The 21,791-nt window shown below is 41.1% G+C and overlaps 1 protein-coding gene across 6 annotated transcripts in view; it reads right to left on the reverse strand.

Moving 5' to 3' along the window:
- APP (amyloid beta precursor protein) overlaps positions 1–21,791 on the reverse strand; it is a 288,984-nt gene that overhangs the window by 67,194 nt on the left and 199,999 nt on the right. For all 6 annotated transcript variants that reach the window (XM_033232229.1, XM_033232228.1, XM_033232227.1 and 3 more), the window contains 2 exons: positions 21,424–21,582; positions 394–522 (listed from right to left, as the gene is read on the reverse strand). In XM_033232229.1, coding sequence (XP_033088120.1) covers positions 394–522; positions 21,424–21,582 — 288 coding nt within the window. The remainder of the gene's footprint in view (positions 1–393; positions 523–21,423; positions 21,583–21,791) is intronic.

Here is a 21,791-nt window from a genome sequence, read left to right on the forward strand (position 1 = left end):
CATTATTACTGGGCTTCATTTAGGCTCACATTAAATCTAAACATTGTGGTAGGTTTATGATTGCAAGCCATACTTATGAACCAGTTTTCAAGATTTTAGTTTACACAACTGTTGTTTTCCTCATTTTAGTCATTGGTTTTATTCAGTTCCTTAGCAATCAGCAGTAGACTATTAAGATTTTTATATTTCTTGTTATTTACACAAGTCAAGAAAATTGCCAAACCACATATTGCTTTAAGACAAGCTTTTAGAATGTACCAGAAGTTAAAGAGCTCTTGCCACAGGGAAAACACCTATAGGTGCTCGGAGAACGCCCAGGATCCTGTCTTCAATCCAAGAAGCAAGAATCCTGGATTGTCAAAGCTGCAGAAGATGATTATACCCCGCGCGTACCTGGGACCGGATCTGGGCAGCTTTCTTGGGATCCACCATGCGTACATGCTCGAAATGCTTTAGGGTGTGCTGTCTGTCCTTCTGTTCTGCGCGGACGTACTTCTTCAGCATATTGAACACGTGACGAGGCTGTGGGAGGAAAATGAAAAACTCTTTTTCAAGTTTGTGCAAAATATTGCTTCTTCCACTGGCATTGGGTTAGAGGTTCCACTAATGCATCTGGTGATGAGAACGCGCTGTGAATCATCTTTCTGCAGGCAGGTCTCCCTTCTAAACGTTTCTCCTACTCCTTTCTTAATGGGCAATTACTTAGATCGGCTGCTTTTCATCTCCACAAGAGCATTTAGCATTCTTGACATATACGATGATTGTCCTCCTTACTCAATATTTTCTTTTTAAATAGGAGTATTCTGCTATAGAAAGAGAATAGCTTTGAGGTCTGTCAGGTTAAGTTAGGTCCTTCTCTTTTCCCACCCAAGTATACAAGGGCATATGTGAGACTACATTGCCACATACGTATTCTGAAGACCAGAGGAATGTCGCACAGATAATCCCATCACCAGTAACATGTAATACACGATAATCAAAATGAGAAAACCAGGAAATTTAATCACTATTTTGTAAGCCAAGGAGTAAGTGAGCTGTAAGAGACATTATATTTTTCTAGGAGAAAGGTCATTGCTAAACTGTATTTATTTTACTTTGAAATTTAATTAAGTTCTTTCTGAGCTATCAGATTCTACTTCTTTCAGCAACAGTTACATTTTGTCTTAAGTGCTCCTATTTTCTTTCTAATTGGTTCCATTTCATTTTTATTTTAGTTTTACCTGAAAACATCCATCCTAATAAAAAGTAAGGACAAAGGTTCCCTGGTCTTCAACAATTTCATCGCTATATCCTTTCCACTATATGATTTTGTAGGATGATTTCCAAAGACACACATTTCTTCTTCATTAAAACAAACAAACAAAAAACCAGCAGCTGTGAAAATTCATGTCAGGAATAGAATTTTGGTCATTTGGGCAAACCTAGTTATTATTAACCCATGTGTCATGAGTACCCTGAAAACCAGCTGGAAGGTACAAAATTTATTCCAGAGATGGTGTGTGTGGTGGTGGGGCAGAGGGTAACGGGGCTTCTGTTGTGTTATCCATGTTCTATGGGATGTGCCTCTCCTTCCCCTTTTGCTTAATTAACTTAGGAGCCACCTCCCTGCCATCTCAGGTGGAACGAGGTACCTTTTTCTGTGCTCCCACGAAATACGGTGCAAATCCCCATTCATGTACCTAACTCAACTTATTAAATTATGTATGATTCTTACTCCCCTCTTTAATATGAGATCCATAGGGCTGGATGTGGTCTTCTTTTTTTTTTATTTGGAACCCCAATAACATAGTGCCTGACCCAGAGGGTGCTCTGTATTTGCTTGAATGCCTGCCACAAAGGCCATGCTCCTATACTTGAGAAAACAAGTACATATACACAATAAAAATAAAACAAACTTGCGCTCATCTGCCTTATTTATTCTTTTTTCCTAAAAGAAATGTGCTCAGGAGATCAAGACCATCCTGGCTAACACAGTGAAACCCCGTCTCTACCAAAAAATACAAAAAACTAGCCGGGCGTGGTGGCGGGCGCCTGTAGTCCCAGCTACTCGGGAGGCTGAGGCAGGAGAATGGTGCAAACCCGGGAGGCGGAGCTTGCAGTGAGCTGAGATCCGGCCACTGCACTCCAGCCTGGGCGACAGAGCGAGACTCCGTCTCAAAAAAAAAAAAAAAAGAAATGTGCTGCTCCATAATCCCCAGACAGACATCACAGCTTGCAACAGTTCTTGGCAACATATCATTACAACTCTCATCTGTACTGTGAAATCTGGTTGAATTTACAAATCAGAGGATGACCTTTTAAATCTTAGAAGAAAAGTAGTAAAAGAGGTAACGACAGATAAACTAGATCTCTATATATTGAAAAGAGGATAGGTTATACATGTGAATTAAAAAAAAAAAAAAGCACATTTGAAAACATGAGAGATTAAAGGTTGACTCTTGTTGACTGTGAAGGGTATTTGATACGCAGGGTTGTGTGATCAGGATCTTACCCAACCACCCTCAATGCGTGCTTGTTATTAAGCACCAAGGTCTTAGAAATCTCTAGTTCTATTACCATCCCCCTTATACATCCAAGGCTAGAGACAGAGGGGGTTGCAACTAATTGCATTTAATCATGATGTTCCTTCCTGGCCCTCATGGATGCTCTATTTCATTTTTCTCTCTTGTAAAGGATTTATTGTTTTGAAGAAAATGGGATGAATTTTTCTTTAAAGAATTTAAATAAGAAAAAAAAAGCACTTCAAGTAAAAAAGTAAGGATTGCTTTGGGAGTCCGAGGCAGGAGGATCACTTGCAGCCAAGAGTTTGAGATCAGCCTGGACAACATTACAAGAACCTGTCTCTACAATAAAAATTTAAAAATTAGCTAGGTGCAGTGACACATGCCTGCAGTCCCAGCTACTTGGGAAGTTGAGTCAAGAGGATTGTTTGAACCCAGGAGGTTGAGGCTGCAGTGAGCCCTGATTGCACAACTGTACTCAAGCCTGGGAAACAGAGTAACAGCCTGTCTTTTAATTTAAAAAAAGAAAAAATGTAAGAACTGCTTTTCATCATAACTTTTTTTTTCCAGTTAGTTACCTATGAATGTTTCCGTAAGATATTTTGTTCTAAAAGGACTGTCACCAACAAGCAGGTGTACCAGGATGCTATGGCCCCAGGCTGGCCTTGGTATTACTACTTCAAGTTAAATTTCAATTTAGAAAAGGTGGAGGTCATTTCAGATAACCAACATCTGGATCTCCCTTTTTCTTTGACTATCACCACAAACAGCATATGTTACCACTAATTATTATTATTATTATTACTGTTCTTTGAGATGGAATCTCTCTCTGTCTCCTAGGCTGGAGTGCAGTGGCATGATCTCGGCTCACTGTAAGCTCCGTCTCTCGGGTTCAAGCGATTCTCCTGCCTTAGCCTCCTGAGTAGCTGGGACTACAGGCACGTGCCATCACGCTCAGCTAATTCTTTTGTGTTTTTAGTAGAGTCGGGGTTTCACCGTGTTAGCCAGGATGGTCTCCATCTCCTGACCTCGTGATCCGCCTGCCTCGGCACCCCAAAGTGCTGGGATTACAGGTGTGAGCCACTGTACTCGGTCAATTAATTATTAATGTTAACATACATTTAAAAATAAACACGAAAGCCTTGACTTTTCCCATCTATGCAATTCAGATGGCAGTATCTTTCAGATAGTATTTGCAGATTAAATGTGTTCTGTGATACTTACGCAGCATGGTATGAAGTCCATTGCTGATACTCAATACACATTTATTTCTTTCACTCAGGCCTTATCTATAAATCATCAACCCCTTTCTTTCCTCTAGGTAATAAGAGTTCAATGTGTATTGACTGCTTCTGAATGAGACAGTATATTAAATGCTTTTTGCTGGTAACTCATCAAATCTTCATCTCGGCCCTAAGATAGAGTCAAAACCGCTCTCCCCACCTTACTGGTGAGGCATGAAGCACAAAGGAGATTGTGGTTACATAGGCTATATCCCTGGCCCACGGTTACACAGCTAGTTAGTGTTAGAGTGAGAATGGGTTAGTCTCACTGCCTGGCTCTAGAGCCTCTTCTCCTAATCACTTTGTGATCTGGTCCTTCAAGGAGAATATAAAATGGACCAAGTTTAAGATAGTTCTACAAAGCAATTTACAAAGTTAAAAACTGGCCAGACGTGGTGGCTCATGCCTATAATCCCAGCATTTTGGGAGGCCAAGGTGGGCAGGTCACGACGTCAGGAGTTTCAGACCAGCCTGGCCAACAAGGTGAAACCCCGTCTCTATTAAAAATACAAAAATTAGCTGGGCGTGGTGGCGGGCGCCTGTAGTCCCAGCTACTTGGGAGGCTGAGGCAGGAGAATTGTTTGAAGCCGGAAGGCGAACATTGCAGTGAGCTGAGATTGCACCATTGCACTACAGCCTGGGTGACAGGATGAGACTCCGTCTCAAAAACAAACAAGCAAAGGAAAACAAAGTTAAAAACAAAGAAATAACTGCATGGTTAGAAAAGACAGTCTGTTCCAGGAGTACTTGCCTGCCTTTCTAGTTCTTATAAGTGCAGGTAATATTCTGTGGGCCATGCTAACCTCAGCTCCTTTATTGTGTAGAAGGTTCAGATTTAGCTTGTTCATTCTCTCAATTACTGTCCTAGGTTTCTGGAGTTCCATTATTGTTTAGCTAATGCATAAAATTACTTAGCTAATTACTAAGCTAATGTGTGGGGAGAAGAAATAGCAAGATAGGAATGTCCTCTGTCAATGTGGATAAAGGATTAGGATTACTGGAAAGTGATTCAAGGTATTAAAGTTAGGCTTTTGTGACATTCATGGTTTCTAGTGCTAAATTCATCCTTATCTTCTATTGAGATGGATAATTAAATGGTGAATGTCTTTGCATGTTTTCAATTGCTGATCTCATTTACTACTGCCATTCTGCTTCAAAATATATTCCTAACTTAACCTGAAAATCCCCAGAGTTTGATAATAATGTTCCCCGACTGAACTGAGGGTCGGGCTATTATATCTCATGGCCCAATAAAGAGATGCAGATGAACTGGGGAGGAAGAGAGTTTTTATTTCTGTAACCTGTTACAGGGAGACGGCCTGGAAATTAGTGCCAGACCAACTCAAAATTACAAAGTTTTCCAGAGCTTATATGCCTTCTAAGCTATATGTCTACACATATGTGTACATTCATCTCAAGACATAAGTGATTAACTTCTTTTAATCTATAACTAAGGTCTGAGTCCTGAAGACCTTCCTCTGGAGCCTTAGTAAATTTACTTACTCTAAATGGGTCCAGGTGCTACGGTGATTACCCTTATCTTGTCTCCTGCTAAATCAGGGAGGTTTGGGGAGTTCCTTTAGACCCCCAGTAAACTTGTCTGTGGAGGCCTGGAGAGTTTCTTCAGACCCCCAATAAAACCTGTTAATCCTAAATGGGTCCTGTTAAGAATTCCTTCGTTTTGCCAGGAAAGGCCAAGGCAAAACTCTTGGTGGGCTTTTGTTACATTCCAGTCTTTGTATAAGGGCACTGGCTTTTTTTAGCTTTTAGTATTTAACTTAACCACTGGGTCAGTACTGAAACAGTTGTTATGGAGGCCTGCATTAGTGAGATTTGACCTGCCACAATAACAGAGTAGCAAAGCAGGCTCTCACGATTCCCCAGGCCTCAGCTCCTCCAGGGATAATGAGACCTGGGAAATCCCTTCACTGTTGATGTGAGCTGAGATGTGCACTGTGTGAGAATCTACATAAACTCAAGCCTTTTCTTCCTAATGCCTATTGGATAAGCAAAGCCTGGGAACATCAGATAATTCAGGAAGACCTTAGGGTATCTCCCAATAAATGAATGACATACAGGGTTCTGCTTCATTGATTTGGCCACCTAAACACATTTCTAGGAATCATGCTTGGAAATGAAAACAAAATCAGATTAGCTTCTTTGTTGGACAGTAGGCCAATAAATCATACCAAATAAAATGGTAGTTATGCCTATCCCTCAGAAACAAATACTATTTTTAGTTAAGAAAGAAAAAAACAGGTGTAAAAAGAAAAGAATTCTTGGGGCCCCCAAATCACTAAGCTAAAGGGAAAAGTCTAGCTGGGAACTGCTTAGGGCCAACTGCTCTGCTCACTGACACAGACGCAAATCTGACTGTCTCCTTGGGAGAGGCTAATCAGAAACTCAAAAAATGCAACTGTTCATCTCACCTATCTCTGACCTAGGAGCTTCCTCCCCACTTCAGGTCTTCCTGCTTTTTGTTTCAAGCTGTCTCGCCTTTCCAGACCAAACCAGTGTACTTCTTACATATATTGATTGATGCCTCATGTCTCCCTAAAATGTGTAACACTAAGCTGTGCCCCAACCACCTTGGGCACACGTCCTCAGGACTTCCTGAGGCCGTGACACAGGTGCACCCTCAACCTTGGCAAGATAAACTTTCTAAATTAACTGAGACCTGTCTCAGATTTGCTGGGTTCACACAGGTAACAGTTCCCTATACTTTTATATTTTTGTTTAGGTTAAAAAAGAGACCTCCCTCCTTTTGATATGACTCATGCATACTTCATTCAAATAAACAAATAATTGCCCTTACAACTTCTGACCAAAATACAAATCCTCCAGGCTTAACATTTGTTAGTTCTAGAGCTATAATAATGTATCTAAGAATAACAAGGTCTCTTGATTGTCTAGTGAGGTTTATTTTATTACGCTAGGCCAAAGATGAATTTCTTAAAATTTTAATTAAAAACACAGAAACCTTCATACAGGAATGGTAGGGGAAAAAAACTCTTCTGTTATCGCTATAGAAACATATTCTCTTAAAGTCATTGCTATTACTATTGTCACAATATTCATGTAAGATGGGTTATTCATATGATCAGAAAAACGTAAGAATTCAGTGGCTCATGAAAAGGATATTGATAAAGAGACACTTTTTTTTTCTTTTAACCTGCAGGCATGTAATCTGGATCACCCTCATGTCTTTAAATCTTCTGTCACTAGAAATAATTTTTCTGTATATTAATACCACAGTCTGGTTATACTGGCATTAGATGGCTAATCTTATTATTAAAATATATGGCAAAGAACAGAGGAAGAGATCTGTCCCAGGGGGACTAATTATACCGAATCCTATTTATTGTCACTACTGTTTCTGAAAGAGTGTTTAGCTCATAATTATGTGCTGTTTGCAACTGATGTGGCACTTTTTAATTTGTGCTAAACTCACCTCACAATCACACTGTCTTTTACAAAAATCATTCAAAATAATTTATTAAAGGATTCAGAATAGGCACTACCAAAATGGCTTAGACATCATTTACAGCAAGAGGAAAGAGAAACATAAGATTTACATTTTAGAACATTACTCATTTTCCTCTATGGAAACAAGAGTGTAACGTATTTCTACCTCTAGGCACAGTTCCCACCACAATTTGGTTGCTTATAAATGTTTGTTAATTAAATTAATGGGTAAACTACAGCTAGATACAATTTCAGAAATAGGCCCAGTAGTGCAGAATATCCTTCGCGGTCTTTAAGTAGAAAACAAGCACCTCGCTACTCAGAATAGTGGCCTCCCTAATTTTCACAGAAATATTGAAGTTAATAAACCCACTTGATTTATCTATATAGGGTGCTTGGGTGCTTTGGAAAGTAGTTTTAACTGGGCACTCCTCCCAGAAAATATTTGATGGACTTCACAGCATGTACAAACTCATCTCAAAAAGATTTGTTTCATTAATTTTAAAACATCTCACATACTGTGTTCTTATAGTTTGATGGCAAATTGATGTGGGTAATATTGAAGAAAATTTAATGGCCTTTCCTGATAAAAGCTAATACTTTTTTTTTTTTTTTGGAGATGGAGTCTCACTCTGTAGCCCAGGCTGGAGTGCAGTGGCGTGCTCCCTGCAACCTCCACCTCCTGTGTTCAAGCAATTCTCTTGCCCCAGCTCCCTGAGTAGCTGGGATTACAGGCATGTGCCCTTACACCGACCTACTTTTTGTATTTTTAGTAGAGATAATGTCTCACTACGTTGGCTAGGCTGGTTTCAAACTCCTGACCTCAGGTGATCCACCTGCCTCGGCCTCCCTAAGAGCTGGGATTACAGGTGTGAGCCACCACCCCCAGTGCTATACTTTTTTTTTTTTTTTTATTAATTTCCCCATTTCTCAGATGTATTTACTTTTTCATTTTTCTTTTATACAATTTCTCAAATTTGGCATTGCTGGGACTTGGGAAAAGTCTCATACATTTGACTAATGGCAGGATGACTCAATGCCAGTCATGGTCTGAATATGTAGCTTATTACTTGACAGTTCATGTGGGAAGTGTACTAAAATTATTCAGTCCTATTGTCCCACTCCATAGCTTTATGCTTGATCTAGAAATCTGGCATCTTATCATAATAGACACTTGTGCCATAAACCTGTTTCTTTTTTTTTTTTTTTTGAGACGGAGTCTCGCTCTGTCGCCCAGGCTGGAGTGCAGTGGCCGGATCTCAGCTCACTGCAAGCTCCGCCTCCCGGGTTTACGCCATTCTCCTGCCTCAGCCTCCCGAGTAGCTGGGACTATAGGCGCCCGCCACCGCGCCGGGCTAGTTTTTTGTATTTTTTAGTAGAGACGGGGTTTCACTGTGTTAGCCAGGATGGTCTCGATCTCCTGACCTCGTGATCCGCCCGTCTCGGCCTCCCACAGTGCTGGGATTACAGGCTTGAGCCACCGCGCCCGGCCAAACCTGTTTCTTATGGAAGGGAGTGAACTGTCAAGAGCCTTTAAAAGCCCTGGGCATCATCCTGCCAAGAAAGAAGTAAATGACTCACTGTAGGGGAATCATCCTAACCTTTCCAGGTCACAGAAAACTCGCTCCTGGAGCATTAAATGGCACCCTGGTGGTTTCCAAAACTGAACAAAGCAATTCTCTCCTGCTTTCATAAATAGGTTCACAGCTATTATTTTCACAGTTTTACACCTTGGATTTCAAGAAATCTTGAGCATATAAATATGTAGAAAACTGTGTGCAGGTTTAAAAAATCACACTTAAATCTCTTTGTGCTTGACACGATCTTAGTTAAACGTAACATTTGGGGAAACTGCCACGGGAACCTTCGAATCACAACCTTTATTGTCTTTAATGCCAGGAGTTGAGCTAAATTTTTAAAGTCCACTGCAAAATTTATCTACCTTCTTTTCTTCAGAAAGGCAAACAAATGATTTTTGTAGTTTAAGGTGAGTATAAAAGGGCAAATGATAATCCCATGCAAAGTTGGACACAGAAGTCTTGAATGAAGCAATGGAGAAAATGGCAATAGATTCTCACACTCTCCCCCTTTGGTGTTTTTTAAGTTTTGACAATATGGATGCATTAGATGGAAGGATATTGAACAACTAATCTCTATTAATCCCCTTAGTTCATAAGGCCAGAGCAAATCTCCTGCTTATGGCCAACGAGTTATCCCAATGTCCCTTCCCAGGGTATCCGGTTTGCTGATACGGCTCTGATTCTGTACTGAACAGATCACAGGCGCATCATCTATCATCTGTTCTCTCCTTCCCATGGAAGCAGATCACTTCCTAATAGGGATGTGTCACCAAAGCCTCCATGTATTTCCCCTCACAATCTTTCTCCTCTTAGAGAGGAAGACAACTTCCCACTTTACAATTTTGTCTCAACTTTCGATTAATCCTTTTGCTTTTCTAATTATGAATAACAAAAGCTAGAACAACATGAATTGCAGAAAGAGCAGAAAAATTAACTCCAATTTGCAGATGGAGTAGGAGGAATCCCTTTATAAATCACTTGCTCCTAGTTAGAGGTTATAAAGATGGCAAACCTAGGAATTAAAGATAGGAGTTTATATAAAAGGTAGAAAATAGGAGTGTTTTTAATTCTCTCATCATTTAGTGACCTTTTTTCTTTTTTTTTTTTCTGAGATGGAGTTTCACTCTTGTTACCCAGGGGGGAGTACAATGGCATGACCTCCCCTCACTGCAACCTGGGTTCAAGTGATTCTCCTGCCTCAGCCTCCCGAGTAGCTGGGATTACAGGCATGAGATACTACACCCAGCTATTTTGTATTTTTAGTAGAGAAAGGGTTTCTCCATGTTGGTCAGGCTGGTCTCGAACTCCTGACCTCAGGTGATCTGCCCACCTTGGCCTCCCAAAGTGCTGGGATTACAGGTGTGAGCCACTGCACCTGGCTGAGCTTTTTGTCAAATCCGGTAGGTTTCATAAATTTTTTCCAGAGTATTTTGCTAGTTCTCAGAAATAATTTATTTTGGTTGTAGAGACCACAGTCATAAATTAGTGAAGACAGCATATGGAACTGAAATTTAGCACCCAACACAACCCCATGATTCATGCTTTGAGACAAACTCTAGCATAGTATGGATAAAGAGCTAAGATCTTCTGACCTGGGAGTACAGAAAGGACAGAAAATGTCTTTGAGCTTTGTTTAGTCAAACAGTGAAACTTGGAAGCCCTTAATGATGAACAGAATTATTAGTACGACCCAGAAGGCGAAGCCCACAGTGTTGCTGACATCATAACAAAAGATATTTTCAACTAACTCAGACCCTTGCAAAGATTTGTCAAATGGTCTAATCATCCGAAAAATGTCAACTGTAACATATTCTTGACTTTTTAAGAGAGATTTACAGCAATCTGCTTTAATTTTGCACATTCCTACTTGGACTATGCTGGTCCTGATTCATACATTCTCTAACTGGTTAGCCTATTCAAAGAAGAGTACATTTGCGTTTCTTTTAATTTTACCCTCTCCTCTTCCCACACCTAGTCAGTGTTATGACCTATTAGAAATTCTGAGTATTTTTGTTGATTTTAAAACATTTATATAAGGAAACTCAAGGTAATGATGCTTAAAATCCAAACAGCACCTAGCATCTTTAAACTGGGATCCATGGTCAACTTTCACACAATGAATAAACCTCTTACGGCTTATGTGAGGCCGTGTTTGCGTGTGTATGTGCACGTGCTTCCAGGGTGAGAATTCTTTGCTGCCCATCTGTTCTTTAGGGCAAATATCAGCCATACCAGACAGGTGAATAACTACTGGATCTTTAAATAATGTGCTATTTGTCTACAAAAACTAAATATTTATATTTTCATAATACATGTTGGTTCTCAAGGATAAAATGAACATATATATTAACATTACGATACGTATGTTTGCTGGAAGAAAGCAGAGCTTAAAACCATACAGTGCTATGGGTTTTAATAGCATCCTATGAAGACCTGTTTGCATTCTGAAGGCAGTGACTGAGCAGGGCTCCACTGTGGAGGGAGTCTGGATGATGAATATGGCCTCAGTGGCACAAGATAGCTCTTAAGCTAATGCCTTTCCAACATACTTCTTAATGTTCTATGTAACTTAATGAAAACCAGAAACCACTTGTAGCTCTTGTTACATACTTCCCATTTGTATGTAGCAAGATCTGTTTGTTGAACTTGGTAAACATTCAGAAGGTAGGGAAATAATAGCACTGAGTGGCTTTACTGAAAGCGCATGTATACCATTCAGCATAGTTTATAAAACTTTGTTCAATACATGCTAATTCTCCCATTTTCCTTCCCATCCATTATTTGTTATTGGGTTTGCCCTTAGAAGTGCTCAAGCTAATGAGCTCCCCTTTGCTCACCAATGTATGCAGAAATGAACTAAAAATAAATGAATGGTGAACAAATAAATAATAAATATGTAGGTGTAGAACAATTATTTGCTTTTCTGAAAGATGATTTTTTTGGCCTGGCAGTCTTTTGACTTTTAATTTCATTCTGATTAGCTTTATAAAATTTTGATTATATTCAAAACCTGCTGGTGGAATGCCTTAAACATTGTAATATTCATCTCTCCACATACCAAGAACTCAGCGAATAATTTTTAACTTATTTATTATCAGTTACATGGAGGTATAGATGTCCCATATTTGCTTTGGAGATACATGCTATATACATGTATTTTATAAGATAATTTCTTTTGCAATGAAAAGTGACGAGTAGAAATAATTGGTTTGTTTCGGTAAAGGGTAATTAGCAGTATCACATAAAAGCTCAAATTTAGTACCTCAATTTCTTTTTTGCTTTAGAAAACAAAGTTACACCAACACCCACATTGGTTAAAGTTTGGATGAGTTGCAATCCACATCATATCATGGCTAAGAATTTATTTATGAGGTGGTTAAAACCTCCTCATGCCATCACCTGTTTACCTGTAGCAAAGCTCCCATTAATTCCTACCCTTGTTATCTCCAGTGACTGCTGCTTTTTGTTGAACATTTATTGCTCTGCTGCTGAAATTTACCAAATAGCTTTGAGCAACATCTCAACTTACAGATGAAACCATGCTCTTTAATGAAAAGTCTCACACAATTCATGTTCTATCAAAGAATTAATTCTATGAAGAAATTTTCAGAGATCTCAGCAAAATTTAACATTTGGCTGAACCATTCAAAAATGAGAAAGGAAAGAAGGGTGCCGATGCTATAGAAACTGCCAACATTCTTTTCGCTCAATTAAACTGAGAGCCTGAGTGTGAAGCAGCAGATACAAGCATGAAATGAATTTTAGTATGGATAAAATGGCTTCAATCGTAAGACACTGGGAAAATCAAAACAACACAACTGGCATAGATAAGTAGACAGATGTGCAGGAAAATGTTTTCTAATTCTCATTTCCCTCTAGAAAATGCAAAAGTTGTTGAAGTCAGAATAATAATCACGATACTGTCTAATGAAAGATTTAGGCTAAGTATCTGTAAAAACACCAAAAATGTCAGAATTACAAAGAAGGGTTTGGCTGTGTATCCCTTATCTTTAAAACACTTCAATTCTTGTTAATTAGGGGGTGCTAAGGTTTTCCAGACCTAGGCCTACAATAGAAAGTTGATTTAAATAAAAAATCCCTATCCAGCCTTTGGTTTAACTGTACAGGATCACATTAAGTCTAATTTCTCTTTAACAGTCAGGACATATCATCATCTTCTGTCTATGAAGGATAAGTAGAACCCTGAGAGTTACAAGAGGAAAGGCTCAGACAGCATTTAGTTCCTGTTTCATGAAGCTATGAATAGCTTGAGTACTAGCCCTAACAAAGCAAAAAGCAGGAAGTGCATGACCGTAGAGGGCAGGTCAAGAAATGATGAATGCTTAGCTTTAAGTATTTAATTTGGTAGCTTGGAGGCCTCCTAAGGTGATGGAAGTTAACCACGTGTGCTGCAGCTCTGGAGAGGCATTTAATTTTTCCAGGGGGAAAAAGTGCTAACTCCTTGATTTTCCAAAGAAAGTCTTAGGAAAGTAAAAAGGTTAAGGGGTTGGTACTTAGAAGAGTCACTAGCCTTCAACAGATAAAGAGTTTTTTCTGAGTGCAAAACTTTTTTTCCCATGGGGAAAACAACTGTTTTAATAATTGTAGTATTTCAAGTATTTATTTCATTTAAAAATTTTTTGGCCGGGCGCGGTGGCTCAAGCCTGTAATCCCAGCACTTTGGGAGGCCGAGACGGGCGGATCACGAGGTCAGGAGATCGAGACCATCCTGGCTAACACGGTGAAACCCCGTCTCTACTAAAAATCAAAAAACTAGCCGGGCGAGGTGGCGGGCGCCTGTAGTCCCAGCTACTCCGGAGGCTGAGGCAGGAGAATGGTGCAAACCCGGGAGGCGGAGCTTGCAGTGAGCTGAGATCTGGCCACTGCACTCCAGCCCGGGCGAAAGAGCAAGACTCCGTCTCAAAAAAAAAAAAAAAAAAAAAAAAAAAAATTTTTAATTTTGGAACAGGGTCTTGCTTTGTTGTCCAGGCTGGAGTGCAGTGGCACCATCAGAGCTCACTGCAGCCTTGACTTCCCTGGCTCACGCTCCCACCTCAGCCTCCCGAGCAGCTGCGACTACAGGCACACACCATCATGCCTGGCTAATTAAAACAATCTTTTTTTTTTTTTTTTGGTAGAGATAGGGTCTTTCTATGTTGCCTAGGGTGGTCTCAAATTCCTGGGCTCAAGGGATCCTCCCACCTCAGCCTCCCAAAGTGTTGGGATTACAGCTCTGAGCCACCACATCCAGCCCAAAGTACTTCTTTTAAATATATGTGCATATATATACATATGACTCTAAATATGAGTTGAATAATGCATTTTTACGTTGACCATTCAATGTATTTGCCTATAGGCATATAATTAAATCAGAAATTTGAAACATACAGTATACTCAGACACAGGGACTCACAAAATGAAATTCATTAGTAGAACAAAGAATTCTGGCCAGGCGCGGTGGCTCAAGCCTGTAATCCCAGCACTTTGGGAGGCTGAGACGGGCGGATCACGAGGTCAGGAGATCGAGACCATCCTGGCTAACACAGTGAAACCCCGTCTCTACTAAAAAATACAAAAAACTAGCCGGGCGAGGTGGCGGACGCCTGTAGTCCAAGCTACTCGGGAGGCTGAGGCAGGAGAATGGTGCAAACCCGGGAGGCGGAGCTTGCAGTGAGCTGACATCCGGCCACTGCACTCCAGCCTGGGCGACAGAGCGAGACTCCGTCTCAAAAAAAAAAAAAAAGAACAAAGAATTCTAGCTGCACAAAAACATCTCATAACACTTTCACGTTTAGATTTAAAAACTGTGTAAAAGTATGATTTAAATCCGAGCTTCAAAGAGACTGAAAACAATCCACACTGTTTTGGAATCCCATGTTTGCAACATCTGAGAATATACAGTAGAAGTTGGTGAGGGTTAGAGAGATAATTATTCTAAGTGATAACATCTACAGAACCTATAGAAAGAACACTTTTGATTTACTTAGATTCAAATAACACTTACTGAAGACAGCTGTCTGCATTCTCCAGGCACGGTGGTAAGACAGAGATCTCAGAAACATTTATGTATGTATGACTCCTATTACAAGATGCGACCTTTTTCAGACACCCACCAGCAAGCTCTGGATTTATGTCTTCAAGAGGAATGTATGTAAGTCCTCAAGAAGGGATTAAATTGTGCCTGTAATCCCAGCACTTTGGGAGGCTGAGGCGGGCAGATCACAAGGTCAGGAGATGGGAGGCTGAGGCGGGCAGATCACAAGGTCAGGAGATCGAGACCATCCTGGCTAACACGGTGAAGCCCCGTCTCTACTTAAAAAAAAATACAAAAAATTAGCCAGGCGTGGTGGCGGGCACCTGTAGTCTCAGCTACTCGGGAGACTGAGGCAGGAGAATGGTGTGAACCTGGGAGCGGAGCTTGCAGTGAAGCCAAGATCACACCACTGCACTCCGCACTCCAGCCTGGGCGACAGAGCAAGACTCTGTCCCCACCAAAAAAGAAGGGATTTACAATTGTCTTGTGCCTGCCAAAGTGCAGACCCAAATGCCAGGTCAAGCCATACAACATTAAAACTTAAATGAACACTTAAAGATGGTAACTTAACAAAAATGGCAGGTAATGCCCCCTAGACTCCAGGCCTGTGACCACCCAACCACATTTTATTACAAAGGAAAGATATAAAGGTGAGTCAGGGTGGCTCATGCCTGTAATATCAGCACTTTAAAAAGCCGAGGTGGCCGGGTGCGGTGGCTCAAGCCTGTAATCCCAGCACTTTGGGAGGCCGAGATGGGCGGATCACAAGGTCAGGAGATCGAGACCACGCTGGCTAATACGGTGAAACCCCGTCTCTACTAAAGAATACAAAAAACTAGCCGGGCGACGAGGCGGGCGCCTGTAGTCCCAGCTACTTGGGAGGCGGAGGCAGGAGAATGGCGTAAACCCGGGAGGCAGAGCTTGCAGTGAGCTGAGATCCGGCCACCGCACTCCAGCCTGGGCGACAGAGCCAGACTCTGTCTCAAAAAAAAAAAAAAAAAAAAAGCCGAGGTGAAAGGATCAGTTGAGGTCTGGGTAATACAACGAGACCTTGTCTTTGCAAAAAATTTTTAAAAATTCACCACACATGGCAGAACGTCTGTAGACCCAACACTCAGGAGGCTGAGGCAAAAGGATTGCTTGAGCCCAGGAAGTTGGGGCTACAGTGAGCTATGACTGGGACACTGCATGCCAGTCTGGGTGAAAGAGCAAGACCCTGAAAGGAAAGAAGGAAGGAAAGGGAAGGGGAAGGAAGGCGACAGGAGGGGAGGGGAGGAGAGGAGAGGGGAGGGGAGGGGAGGAGAGGAGAGGGGAGGGGAGGGGAGGACAGGAAAGGAGAGAGAAAGAGAGGGAGAGAGAGAGAGAGACAGAAAGAGAAAGAAAGCGGGGGGGGGGAGGGAGAGAGAGAGAGAGAGAAAGGAGGAAAGAAGGAAGGAAAGAATTCCGACGCACGGATTTAACAGGAATCGTTAGATCAATCAACAACAGTGATCTGATTTTTGACAGTAAAATATTTCTTCCTAATCCAGTTTTTAATTTTTATTTCAAATGAACACGTTGTCTAATTCCATATGAAGTGATGCGGAGGCCCACAACAAGCATGATTACAAGCACTCTAAAATTATCCCCTTTGATAAAAGATGACACTTTGGCAAACATTCTTGCCACTGCCTTTCCTGTGATGGCTGAGGAGACTAAACTGAGAGTTTAAATGTACATTTGTTAAAGCCTCCATTCAGTCCTCATCTTATTTTTAGTCTCATCAATGTCCATTTAGCAAAGATCTGACTTCGGAGATTGGACTTTCAGCTGGAACGCTTCACAAGTGTCTGCTATGAAGATTCTGGTCTCAGCACCCACCACCCCCTCCTGCTCTGGCAAATGATCACACGGCTCCTCTCCTGAAAGCGTGTTCTCCAAAAAAGAGAAGAACCAAGGAACTTTTGTTCTGCAGAGACATAAAAAAAATTTCCTGACAAGTTCCTTGCTAAGATGAAAATGAAAACGCTAATATGAATATTCTTTTTCAAAAGCTCTTTGTTCAGAGAGGAAGCTTGTTCTAGTGAGAAGGCACCGTGGTGACTCACGGCTCTACCCTGCCCCTTCCTAGCAGTGTCACCCTGAACCAGCCACTCCATCTCCCGAGGTTGCAGTGATATCATCCGTACAGCAGGGTCAATAGTATCTTACTTCTTGGAAGAATGCCACGAGCTCTTTAATGGCTCCTCATGGCTTTCTGTGCACTGTCACTTTATCCATAGAAAAATCAAAATGGCGAGGAAGATTGGTGCAAATGGGTGACTTTTTGGTTAAGTTGCATAAAATGCACAAACAATTCCAGCCAAGATTGAGCGAGAAGAACTGGATTTACCCTCCTGCCTGAACAACCAACAAATGGCCAATATATTCATATATAAACAATGTTTCTTTCTCCCTCCACCGCCCCCAACTGCCCAGATGGAGTCTGCTCTGTGGCCAGACTGGAGTGCAGAATAAATGGACAATATATTCATATATAAACAATGTTTCTTTTTCTTTTTTTTGTGATAGAGTCTGCTCTGTTGCCCAGGCTGGAGTACAGTGGCACAATCTCGGCTCACTGCAACCTCTGCCTCCCAGGTTCAAGCAATTCTCCTGCCTCAGCCTCCTGAGTAGCTGGGACTACAGGCGTGCGCCACCACGCCTGGCTAGTTTTTTGTATTTTTAGTAGAGACGGGGTTTCACCATGTTGGCCAGGATAGTCTTGATCTCTTGATCTCGTGATCCACCCACCTTGGCCTCCCAGAGTGCTGGGATTACAGGCGTGAGCCACCGCACCCGGCATAAATAATGTTTCTGCAAGATATTAGACATCAAGTGAAGGACACTGATTCCTGACAAGGGGAAACAAATGAGGATTTACAGCTGCCAAACTCATGGCCCTGAATTTCCAGGTCATGACTTCGGGTGGGGAAACCCACACAGAGCCTAGAGGACTCACAGAGTGGAGGACATGAAGTGTACGGAGAGACCAAGGTCACAGGACAGGCTGGTGAGGAGAGAGTTGCTCCAAAAGAGAATCCAAAGATGTGCAGAGTGATCCTTGAGAATACAGCTGAGTAGTGATGGGTACATGCATGTGAAAGAAACTGAGGCCAGGGGGAAACTCACCTAGCATTAACAGTGCTTGGTGTTCACACAGGGACAGGAATAATGCCTCTTTCCACTAGTCAGATGAGAAAACTTAACATTCACGGTAGATGACTGAGAAGGGTCTTGACTTACTAGTAAGAAATAACTAGTTCTAGGCTGACAACTACTCCGATTCCACCTAACAAATCTAAAAATGCAAAGCTCAAAAGGATCAAACTGTTTCCAAGTAACTCAACTACATGACAGAAAAAAGCTCAAGAATACTACAAAAACACCTAGCATTCAACAAGCTGAAATTCAGGGTCTGATATTTAATAAAAAATTATGAGGCATGAAATGATACAGGGAAATGCCACATGCAATCATAAGCAATCAAAATTGATTCAAAGTTGACAGAGGTGTTAGAATTAGCAAACACGGATATTGAAACAGTTTTCATGTAACAACTGTATTCCATAGGTTCAAAAGTTAAGTAAAGATATAGACAATATATAAAAGTTAAGTAAAAATATAGACAATATTAAGGGGGTTGAGCGGAGCCTGGGTCAAATTTCTATATATGACAACTACAGTATGTGAGGTGATAAGATGAAAAATGGCCAGATGGAATTAAGGGCAGATTGAACTATACCATGGCATATCAAAATTAAATTGTTAAAAACCAGTGAAATAGAGAAAACTGTAAAAACAGAGAAAAAAAAAAGGCATGTTATTTATAGAGAAATAAAGATAAAGATATCAACACAAATAAGACAGTAGAGTATCATCTTCCAAGCAGTGGAAGAAAAACCTCAATCCAGTATTTTATACCCAGCAAAAGTATCTTTCAAAAACCAAAGGCATAAAAAAGACATTTTCCGTCAAGGCCAAGCAAAAGATTCCATCACCAACTTACATGCACTCAAACTTGTTTTTTTTTTTTTTTTTTTTAAAGAGACAGGAATCCCCTTTGTCACCCAGGTTGGAGTGCAGTCAGGCAATCATAGCTCAATGCAGTCTTGAACCCCTGAGTTCAAGGGATTTTCCTATCTCAACCTCCTGAGTTGCTGGGATTGTAGGCACAAGCCACCAAGCCCAGTCTCTAAGACATTTGAAAGGAAATCTTTCAGGCAGAAGGAAAATGATACTGGTTGGATCTGCACAAAGAATTTAGAGCATCCACAATGGTGACTTCATAGGTAAACATATGGTTTTTTTTTTTAATTTATAACTCATTAAAAGATAACTGTCTAAAGAAAAACATCAACAATGTAGTAAGGAAAAAGTATGACAACAACCGCTTACAGAATGAGAGAGGGGAAACAGAAGTACTTTTTGTAAGGTTCTTATACTATCTGTGAAATGGTATAATATCTCTTGAACTGACATAATATCATCGTGACAAGTTTAGAATGTTTTCTATAAGCCTAAAGCAACCAGTAAAATAACGAACTAGTTATAACTTACAAACCAACAAAAGAGATAAACCAGTAAAATAACAGTTGTAACTTATAAACCAATAAAAGGGATAAAATAGAATCATAAAAAATTTCCAATTAATTCAAAAAAAAAAAAGAGGAAAAAGGAAGAACAAAGAACAGACTGGACAAATAGAAAACAAATAGCAAGATGACAGATTCCGTCACACCATATCCATAAACTCATTCAGTGTACACGGTCTTCTCATTCCAAAGGAAAACATAAGACCCAATTACATGCTGTCTAAAAAAAATACACTTCAAATATAAAGACAAATAAGTTCAATAAGAGTACAAGGATAGAAAAATGCCCCACATTAATATTAATCAAAAGAAAGCTGGAATAGCTTTATTAATATTAAAGTAGATTTCGGAGCAAAGCATTACAAAGGATAAAAAGATCATTTCATAAGAAGAGGCTCAAAGAGGGCCTAACAGCCCGGAACGTTTACACACCTAAAAACACAGCCTCAAAGTACACAATGTAAAAACTGATAGCACTGTTTAGAAAAATGGACCAGTCCACAATCACAGGTGTAGCTTTCCATATCCCTCGCTCAATGACAAACACAAAGAACAAGTGGCTGGGCATGGTGGTTCACGCCTGCAATCCCAGCACTCTGGGAGGCCGAGGCAGGTGGATTACCTGAGGTCAGGAGTTTGAGACCAGTCTGGCCACCATGAAGAGACCCCGTCTCTAGTAAAAATACAAAAATTAGCTGGGCGTGGTGGCACACCTGTAATCCTAGGTACTTGGGAGGCTACGGCAGGAGAATTGCTTGAACCCAGGAGACAGAGGTTGCAGTGAGCAGAGATCACATCACTGCACTCCAGCCTGAGCAACAGGGTGAGACTCCATCTCATAAAAGAAAAAAAAAGAAAGAACAAGTGGACATAAACTAAACACGCATGCTCAGAATGTTCCTTCCATTCCAAGTAAGCTCTCCCATAGAATGCCGGTGAACACATCTCTGCCTGCAGCACTCAACAAGCCTTTTTGGACAATGATCACTGAAGACTATGAATAAGTCTCATCATTGCTCATTTCATGACTGACAAACGCTTTCCCACAGAGAAGATGGCCACTGCTCTGAGACGGACATTTGAGTGCTAATTCCTTCTGGTCCACTAAAAATTCTTACAACTCAGCCAAATCTCAACTTTCCTTGACCTTAGTTACATTATTATACTTATATGATGAGCGGGCTGGTCAAGGTTTCTTCTAAAATCCTTTGCTATGGTCTGAATGTTTGTGTCTCTCCCACCCCTGATTCATATGCTGAAACCTAAGCCACAATGTGATGCTTTTTGAGGGTGAAACCTTCGGGAAACAATCAGGCGTGAGGGCAGAGCCTTCAAGATTGACATTAGTACCCTTATAAACGGCCCGAGAGCTCCCTTGCCCATTCCACCATATGAGGATACAGCAAAATACAAACAAAAACACAAATAAAAGATTAAAAAAAATTTAAGTTCTATGAACCAGGAAGCCAGCTTTCACCAGACAACCAGGTCTGCTGATGTCTTGATCTTTTTCTTCTCAGCCTCTGCAACTGTGAAAAATAAACTTCTGTTGCTGATAAGGTACCCAGTCTATAGTATTCTGTTATAGTAGCCTGAAGGGATTGGAAGACATCCTTCCAGCTTTTGTGTTCGAACCTGAACTATGCCATCAATTGTCACCACCTCAGGAATCTTAAATCAAGCCAGGGCTTGCACTGTGAGTCCCTGGGAATACTGTCTGGCTGCTCTGGAGAAGTGTGAGTGTCCACTGTGCAGAGATGGCCCTGTGGAGGCAGCTGCCCTGTGACCCTCTGACCGTCAAGATGGAATGGACAAGGGCTGAACCTGTGAATAACAGTGCTCAAGGCATTTCTTCTCATTCTTTTTGTATGGTTTCCAGTTCCCAGTCCCCACCCTTACTGTCTGTGCTGTGACCTGAAGTGGGAACTCGACCGCAGCGAGACCTACCCGAGGAGGAACAGCCTGCAGAGCGGTGATGTAGTTCTCCAGGGCCAGGCGACGGCGGTCATTGAGCATGGCTTCCACTCTGGCCATGTGTGTCTCCACCAGCTGCTGTCTCTCGTTGGCTGCTTCCTGTTCCAAAGATTCCACTTTCTCCTGGAAATGCTGCCATCATAAACACATATGTCCATGGGGACTGAACAAGTAGGATGAAGCAGCAATTTCAAGTCTTCTAAAAAAGACATCCTATTCCATTTTCTTCTAGTGCTAAAAAGTATCCTAAAGACTGCATAGTCATTCCACAGTTTGACTAATTCTGCATGTTTCATAGGTTACTTCACTTTCCTGCACTCTCCAATCCGCATCAAACCTAC

The sequence above is a fragment of the Trachypithecus francoisi genome, unplaced genomic scaffold (assembly GCF_009764315.1).
Source record: "Trachypithecus francoisi isolate TF-2019V2 unplaced genomic scaffold, Tfra_2.0 Lachesis_group14, whole genome shotgun sequence".
NCBI classification, from domain to species: Eukaryota; Metazoa; Chordata; class Mammalia; order Primates; family Cercopithecidae; genus Trachypithecus; species Trachypithecus francoisi.